We start from the raw sequence: 9293 nt of genomic DNA on the forward strand, positions 1-9293 counted from the left end.
CCCCGCGGGAGGGGAAAGGGGGGGGACTCACGGTTCCAGTAGACGGGGTAGCTCTCGGCGCTGGCCACGTCCACCTCGTAGAGCCCGCTCCGCACGCAGACCGGCTCCACCGCCTCGCCCTCCCGCGGCTCGCCTGGGGAGGCCTTCAGAAGTGGGTACAGGCCTGTTGGTGTGTGCGTGGCACCCACAGGCACGGACTGCAGCCCCCTCTGTGTGTGTGACACCCTCAAGACAGCCTGCAGGCGCGTGTGTGTGTGAGACACGCTCAGACTGTCTACAGCCCCGTGTGTGTGTGACACCCCCAAACACAGCTTGCAGCCCCGCGTGTGTGTGTGAGACACGCTCAGACTGTCTACAGCCCCGTGTGTGTGTGACACCCCCAAACACAGCTTGCAGCCCCGCGTGTGTGTGTGAGACACGCTCAGACTGTCTACAGCCCCGTGTGTGTGTGACACCCCCAAACACAGCTTGCAGCCCCGCGTGTGTGTGTGAGACACGCTCAGACTGTCTACAGCCCCGTGTGTGTGTGACACCCCCAAACACAGCTTGCAGCCCCGCGTGTGTGTGTGAGACACGCTCAGACTGTCTACAGCCCCGTGTGTGTGTGACACCCCCAAACACAGCTTGCAGCCCCGCGTGTGTGTGTGAGACACGCTCAGACTGTCTACAGCCCCGTGTGTGTGTGACACCCCCAAACACAGCTTGCAGCCCCGCGTGTGTGTGTGAGACACGCTCAGACTGTCTACAGCTCCGTGTGTGTGAGACACGCTCAGACTCTATAGCCCCGCGTGTGTGACACCCCCAAGACAGTCTACAGACCCCCGTGTGTGTGAGATACGCTCAGACTGTCTACAGCCCCGTGTGTGTGTGACACCCCCAAACACAGCTTGCAGCCCCGCGTGTGTGTGTGAGACACGCTCAGACTGTGTGTGACATCCCCAAGCACAGACTGCAGTCCTGTGTGTGTGTGATGCCCCCTAACACAGACTACAGCCCCGTGTGTGTGTGAGACACGCTCAGACACAGTCTACAGCCCCATGTGTGTGACACACTCAGACACAGTCTATGGCCCCGTGTGTGTGTGTGTGTGATACACTCAGACACAGACTACAGCCCCGTGTGTGTGTGAGACACACTCAAACACAGTCTACAGCCATGCGTGCGTATGACACTCCCGAACACAGACTACAGTCCCATATGTGTGTGTGAGACACACTCAGACACCTTCTACAGCCCTGTGTGTGTGAGACACCCTCAGACACAGTCCCAGCTCCATGTGTGACCGGCACCTTGAACTACAGCCTGTGTCCAAGAGACCCCAAAACTCCAGCCTGCTGCCTCGGGGACATGAGCGACACCCGGCCTGCGCCCCTCCATGTGGCTGAGTCACCCTGAAGCACAACCCATGGCATCACAGGCAGATGAGACACCCCGAAATACACCCTGCAACACAGCATGGGTACCCCCAGCGATGTGTACCCCCAAATCACAAACCACATCTTGGCGTGTTTATGGCAGGAGCTCCTAAAACACCACTCTGTGAGTGTGGCCAACACCCCGACGACACAAACGGCAGCTTCGTGTGGGTGACAGGCACTCTTAAAGGACATCTTGCACCCTCGTGTGTGTGTGTGTGTGAAAGAACTCACGTCCTGCAGCCCTGTGGGGGATTGGTGTCTGTGCGTGAGACACCCCAACGCTCATCCTGTTGCCTTGGGGGTCTATGTGACATCCCCAGCACTCATCCTGATGCCCTGTGGGGGTACCTGGTGACAGCCTGGGGTCACCCATGTGCGAGAGAGACCCCGCTCCTCCAAAAGTTAGCTGTGCTCCCCCCAAAATCAGAGGGGATGGGGTTCACCTGTGCTTGTTTGTGTGTGTGTGCGAGTGAGAAACACCCGCCTCCATCCCCAAGACACACCTTGCAATCAGCAGGAGGGGGTGTTGAGATGTGTATTGGTGTGATAACACATCCAGCAGCCTGTAGTGGGATGGGGGAAGGTTTTACAACTGCGTGAGACACCTCCCTGTCCCCACACACCCCCCGCGGCCGAGTGAGGGGCAGTGATTGATCACCCCCCTGCCCCACACCTCCCTCCTTTCTCATGGGGTGAGGGTTGTTGTGCATGTGGGAAAGGGAGAGACTCCCAGAAACACACCCCAGCTTACTGGGGTGGGGTCACCTGTTTATGAGACACCCCCCCCCAACCACCACCTTTTCGCAACATGCCCGGGAGGACGGAGGCGGTGAGAGGGTTTGTGAGTGATACTCCATCTCAGTTACACCTCCAGGAGCAAGGGACCTGATACCGCTGTGTTCGTCACATCTGGGTGTACAACGTCCCCGTGGTATAGACATCACAGCCAGCTCAGGGTGCTGGTCTGCAACCACTGGCCATATACACCCTGCAGCCTGTGGCTGTGTGTTGAACCCCCAGCTGCATACACACACACCCCTTCTCCTAAGGGGAGAAGAGGGGAAGAGACAACTGGATGTCACCTCTGAAGCTGAATTACCCAAAACCACCCCATTCTCTGTGCTGGCCTGCGGTGGATGGCTGGGTTGTACCCCACCTAGAAGAAGAAGAAGCCAAGGGGGGTGTGTGTGTGTGTTTGTGTACAGTCAGGATGCAGGAATGAAAGTCGCTTGAGTCTCATGTACATTTGTGTGCCCCCACCCCTAAATGTCTATGTGTGTCCTCCTCCTTGACATACAGCAAAACCCCTCTCACAGCCCCATACGTCAGCTGTGGGGAAAAAACAGGATACAGAGCACGTGGTCATAGAATGGTTTGGGTTGGAAGGGACCTTAAAGATCATCCAGTCCCACCCCCTGCCCTGGGCAGGGACACCTCCCACCAGACCAGGTTGCTCCAAGCCTCCTCCAACCTGGCCTTGAACCCCTCCAGGGATGGGGCAGCCACAGCTTCTCTGGGCAACCTGGGCCAGGCTCTCACCACCCTCACAGTCAACAATTTCATCCCCAGATCTCATCTCTTTCAATTTAAAACCATTACCCCTCGTCCTACCACTACACGATCTTGTAAAAAGTCCCTCTCCAGCTTTCAGTTCCCTCCATCTTCTACGCCTTCTGCTTCTCTCCATCCTACGTTCTCCCGCAACAAGGGGACTTCTGTGTATTGCACGGCGTTGTGCATCCAAAAATAGGTTTGTGCCCTACCTCCCACGTCCGCTTTCAGCCGGGGAATCCTGTTAATGGCGTGTGTTAAAACACAGAGAGAGGCCACACTGAGTCCGGGCTGGAAGGGCAGGTGAAGCTTTTAAAAATGTTCAGTGGTGTGTTGTTTCCCTGAGTCATTAAAATCACACTGAAAGGCTACACATGGATCCTTGAGTGCATCGGCAACACTTTTCAGTCCTAAAAGCTCCAAGAACTCTGTTAGCCTTCCCGAGCCCCCACCGCCAGAGCTTTGTGTGTGATGTTCTCCCTTTTCAAATGGAGAAAGAGAGGAAAAAGAGATGAGAAAAACAAGGTACGAGCAATAATTCAGCAGAGGAGGCTGCGTTAGGGAGTTTGACCACCATGCTTGAATCATGAGGATTCTCTTGTTTAATCATCATGATCATCTCTTTGTTTAACTTATCCTCTGCATTTCTAATCAACTCCATGAGGTAATCTCTCCGTGAAACCTGCCCCAGGTTTTTTTCCACAGTGGGGAAGAAAAAGGGAATGTCACTTACCTCATAGATTGCTTTGAAGATTGTTGGATTCTCACTTTTTATCCTCATTTCCATCAAAGCCAGGGGGATTTCACCATCTTTTCTCATTCTACAAGTGTTTCACTCTCCTTCATGTCATCCTACTCAAACTCTCCCTCCTTTTGCTCCTTGTCGGAGGCCAAGGAAGATTGTCCAAAGGAACAAGAGGCTCTTTAAATGCTGTCTACCTTTTTCATCTTTCAGATGATTTGATTTATTTCTTGACCTGCATTTCTGGAGGTATAGGTCTGCTCTACATAAGCAACCTTCTTGTGCACAGTCTGTAGAGTACAGAAGGAAAGACCAAGCGCTGGTGGTTCCTCATCATCAAGCTGAACCACAGCACGGAGACTGCGTGGTTCCCAATGTGGCTGTTCTTCATTATAGCCACCTCAGAGACCCACGGCCTGAAAACTGATTTATTAAAGGCAAAGTGAAGGTGTTCCAGAGCCTGGACCTCATCCCAAAAGAGTCCTAATGGCTTTCACTTGGATTTTGTGAGGAAGGTCTTTCCTGGGGTAGGCTGGTGTGAAAGAAGTTGAGCGCCCAGACCTCTCTCATTTGAGCTCAGAAAAGGAGTATCTCCCCCCACCCTTTTTCTGTTAGCAGTGAGCTCACAGGTGTGGAGCAGCTGAAAAGTTTCTGGTATGATGCAGGATTCAAGTTCCATCACCATAGAGTTAACAGAAAATGAAAAATAATACCAAATTTAAAACTCATTTACCATCAGCGGAGGAAAGTTTCCTTACAGTGGAATAAATGTGGAAAGATGTGTCTATATGGAAGTCATAAAGCAAAGTTACATTTATTTTGAAATGTCATTTGTGTAGAACCTTCCGTGCAGACTAAGACCAGTGGATGCTTTGATGCTCCTATCATGAGACCTTCAGAGAAGACTTCCGTAGCCATATATTTATATATGTTTCCTTTCTGCAGAGTTAACGCAGTTGGGAATTTCCTGGAAAAGAGGTACCATGAGGACCTCCCAAGGACCTCCCTTTATCCAAGAGAAGAAGAGGTACCATGAAAGTAGGGAGTATGGGTGTAATTGAAAGTACATTGCACTGCAGAACATCTCTGAATACCTTCCAGTTTTTAACATCACTTAAAAAACATTATGTACACTAGAACCCGACTGAATTTCTCCAGCAGCTTTGCCAAAAAACCGCACACTAGAACCCGACTCTGAATTTCTCCAGCAGCTTTGCCAAAAAACACCAAAAACCATCAATGCCTCTTTTTTTTACCCTGTTCCTTTGCCCAAAGTTGCTGTTTGCTCCTTTGGCCACAGCATTTGGCTGGAATTAGCTACAAATGTCCCTGCAGCCCAGTTTCCCCCCGGCCACAGCATTTGGCTGGAATTAGCTCACTACAAATGTCCCTGCAGCCCAGTTTCCCCCAGTGCACTCCGCTGCTTTCCAGGGTATGGACTAACCAGGAGGCACTTCTGCATTTCAAGATGATGTCTCTTTGAGCCTGCACTCTGCTGGATAATTGCTCCTAACTGCAGGACGTTGCGTTTGCCTGTCCTAAGACTTCCTTTAACTAAGCTCGTTTTACCAAGTTCTCCTAATTATCCCATCCCAGCAGCCTTGGTTTGCAAGTCAAGCTACTCCCGTTAGTGCAATTTTAAATAGTGTAGTCACTTCTGAAACTCTCACCGCTCATAAACGATGCAATCACCTTGTATTTTCTTGCAGCCAGTGCACTCCGCTGCTTTCCAGGGTATGGACTAACCAGGAGGCACTTCTGCATTTCAAGATGATGTCTCTTTGAGCCTGCACTCTGCTGGATAATTGCTCCTAACTGCAGGACGTTGCGTTTGCCTGTCCTAAGACTTCCTTTAACTAAGCTCGTTTTACCAAGTTCTCCTAATTATCCCATCCCAGCAGCCTTGGTTTGCAAGTCAAGCTACTCCCGTTAGTGCAATTTTAAATTGTGTAGTCACTTCTGAAACTCTCACCAACGATGCAATCACCTTGTATTTTCTTGCAGATCCTAAATAAAATACAATGAACAGCACAAGTGCGTGCAGGAGTCCATTAGAAACAATCTTTATTCATTGATGAATCCTCTATAACAAAGCCATTTTAAGATCTTTCCATTAGCTATTTTTAAACCATTTATTATGCACTCATATTGATTTTGTGTATTTTTTTTCCCCTCAGATCTGGACGCCGTGCAGCACTGAGTCAACACCGTTAACTGCTCTCAGCTGTACCCGTGATTTTATTCAAGAACAAGATGAAATTTGTTCTTTGACAGTTTCCCATGAAAACTACTGATTGCTCTGTCATTACATCCCCGTCCTCCACCTCCTTATTAATTGGTACGAACCACTTTGTTATCCCTAGGTCAGGAGTGGCGTGGGACCAGCCAGTCACAAATTCCGTGGGCTTGCCTCAACCACACTTTCCAAATATTGACACAGCACTGGTTTTCTCCTCAGAAATGGTCTCCTGGACCGTTTCTGAACACTCACATTCCCACCTTATGCAAGAACAGTCGTCTGAAGAATCAGCCCTTAAAATACCCACGTGTGAGTCCTCTAGGCGCGCTGCTTTTGAAATGTTAGTTGCCCTGTTTGATGTTCTTTTTCAAGTTGCTTGAACAGGAGGCGTTTCATCATCATTATATAATGTGGAAACGGCATTCGACTTTGTCCCAAATACAGGCAGGATATATTTATCAAACACGTCTGCTTTTTTTTTTTTTTTTTTCAGTTTCACAGCTACCCAAGTATATTTGGATACACTGAGGGTATTAGCAATTGAGCTCCACTAAAATATTGTTCATCCAGTTAAGCAGGGTTCCAGAAAATCTTTGCTTATGACGTGGTATTTTCTGCACAGGGAACATCATTAACTCTCTGGCTCTTTCAGAGGAGACTTAAGTTAACTGGGTTAAAAATCCCCCTTGGGAGTGTTTCACCCCGCTGTCAGACAAGGGAGGCTTCTCCGCTTGTTTATGTTTTTCTTTTCCTTGAACACCAGCACTTTTGGTACAGCTCTTATGCCAAGGTCAAAAGTGCCTTTCACTAGATCTGAAATGTTCTTCCAAAGCCACATCTCCATGTTTTTTTACCCTTGCTGCAAGCAGCAGCAGAATATACCCCTGGCTCTAAAAGACAAGAATTAGAGGGCAAGGAGAGGGTCATTTCTGTGCTATAAGATACCGTGGCTCTCAATGCAGCATTGTTAAATTGCACAGGCTTTTTTTTTTTTTTTCCTTTTCTTTTTTTTTTTCTTTTCCCTTTGTTCCAGGGCAAACAAAGGAAGAAAGGAAAATAATGATCCCTGGCAGAAATATTTACCCTTTCAGACTTTGACTGGGTGAAGCCTTCGTGCTAAGCGTTCCCCAACGTGGAGGAAAGACTCTCACAAAGCTGAGATCTGCAAAGAAAAGGCTGAACTGGAGCAGTGCTGCTGGTGTGGGCCCAGCCACCACATCTCCTCCTGGCTCCTCCTTAGCTCTTTCTGCATCTTCAGGGGTATGGATTTTGCCCTTCTTGCTGGTGTCAATGAGAACTTGTTCAACTAGACAATCTGGGGTTGATTGGACTGAGGGGAGAGTTTGTGAGGGTGAGTCTGTCTGCTATCACACGAACTAATATTGTCATAGAGGTGCTGGACGTGAATTATTGCTCCTTTTTTCTCTAAAAAAATTAAAATCCCAGCCCTGCACTTGTTCCCTTGGTAAAGAAGGGGTCAAAGATGTGAAAGATATAAAAGCATCAAATGGAGGGGCTGCACTTAGTCTTCCAGCCAAGATCCCTTCAGCCACCTTCTGAGGACTGTTAAAAAAATTTAGTCACAAGGTAGGCTCACTTACTGAAATAACGTTCTGTGTGTGTGTGTGTTATCCATCTCATAGGGATGAAGAAAAGGCCTCTCTCATAAATGTGACTGCAATCCAGATGTCCATGTCCAGCAGCGGAGAGTCCTTCAAATCCAGGTGCTTCTCCTCACAGAGCATTGATGTCGCCCATCTTCAAGGATGCCAAGAGCTGCTCTGGGTACACACCGTCCTGTAAATGATGCCATCTCGTTTTTAGGACATTTCACTTCCTTCCAGAGTATACTCTTCCAAGAGAGTTTTGCCACATGTCCCTTGGCTCTGGGATTGGGGCAGTTCCCGGTATTAGAGCGATTGCTATCACTGATTATTTTTTTCCCTTGCTAGAGGTGATGAGCACATGGAGGAAGATAATGTAAAAAGTTCTTGTGGTATTTTTCCCTCCACTTGTGCAGAAGGTGCCTGACATTCCACTTTCTCCAGGTCTTTCATTTATCCACAGCCATTAAAATATAATCTGAGAATAAATATATTTCTTCCCATGGTTGATTGGTTGTTTTTTGTTTTCTTTTTTCATCCTGATGAGATACCGTGAGCATGGGCACACGGGAGGTAAATGAGTTTTGTAGTTCCAAGAGCACTAAAGTTGACACAGGTAATTTTTGTGGGAGGGAGAGTGGTGTTGTGTAACATTCTGCTAAGTGTTGATTGTGGACTTGACCATACCAACGTTGAAAACAAGGGCTCTGTATTCATACTGTGCCAACTGCTACGCCAAGAGGTGAATCACACAGGACCACAGAATCACATGGGGTTGGAAGGAACCTCTGGAGATCAAATAGTCCAACCCCCCTGCCAGAGCAGGTCTACCCAGAGCAGGTTGCACAGGAATGTGTCCAGGTGGGGTCTGAAGCACAAAGACCTTCCAGAGGAAACCATCACGGACCTTTGGGAAAAAGGAAACCTTTTCCTTTCTGTGGACTCTGAAGTCAAGAGTAGGAGGCCACTGTCTCCACACACCTTGAGGTGGGCTGTCAGAAAGGATAAGCACAGCACAAGCTCAAAGTGCTGCAACGAAAAGAAAAAAAAACCTTTATCTTGCACAAAAAAAACCCTCTGTCTGGTGAGTGGCCGAAAAGCCAAGAACAAGAGGTGGTTGCAAATTGTCAAAAACTCCTGTGAATAGGAATCATAAGGGAACAAACCAAAAATCATCCCTCATTCACTTAGGAGAGTGTTGGTGTACACAGAAGTGGGGTAGGGAGGGCTTTGTAGGGTTGTGGGGTTGTGAGTTCACAGGGAAGGGTCCCAAGAGCAGGAGCAGATGGGGAACGGAGGAATTTCGAAGCCCTCTGTAGCAGAGTCCCGAGACTGGGAGGGTTACACACAAATGTTTCATCTCATAATGACACCCGAAAGCATTGCTGGAGTTGCAGGACCTTGGGAACACTTGGCAGGAAAAGTGACTCTGAGGTCGCTGTCAGTGCGATGGTGTGTGAAATCCTGGCTTTACTCAGAAGGACGTGAGTCCTGCCATTGGTCTCAGCAAGGCTAAAAATTCACCCTGCTCCCTGTGGTTCACCCTTTCCCCTCCCAAGTGTTTACTATTGTCCATTGATCACGATCCACTGGATTTATTTCTGGCTCAAACTGGAGGTAACACTTACGCACGATGAATCATAGGAGATACAAAATATATTACCTATTCCTCGCAGTACATGCTGTTCTGAGGGATGTACTTAACTTCAAGCATGAGAGCAGTAATGGAAATACTCATG

At 48.7% G+C, this 9293-nt stretch overlaps 1 protein-coding gene across 1 annotated transcript in view; it reads right to left on the reverse strand.

Moving 5' to 3' along the window:
* DDHD1 (DDHD domain containing 1) overlaps positions 1–3789 on the reverse strand; it is a 77433-nt gene extending 73644 nt beyond the window's left edge. Inside the window, exons 1-2 of the mRNA XM_014936777.1 lie at positions 3703–3789; positions 32–143 (exon numbers count right to left, since the gene is read on the reverse strand). Of these exons, the coding sequence (XP_014792263.1) occupies positions 32–143; positions 3703–3789 (199 nt within the window). The remainder of the gene's footprint in view (positions 1–31; positions 144–3702) is intronic.
* Between the last annotated feature and the right edge of the window lie 5504 nt (positions 3790–9293).

Source organism: Calidris pugnax, unplaced genomic scaffold (genome assembly GCF_001431845.1).
Source record: "Calidris pugnax isolate Ruff unplaced genomic scaffold, ASM143184v1 scaffold10, whole genome shotgun sequence".
NCBI lineage: Eukaryota > Metazoa > Chordata > Aves > Charadriiformes > Scolopacidae > Calidris > Calidris pugnax.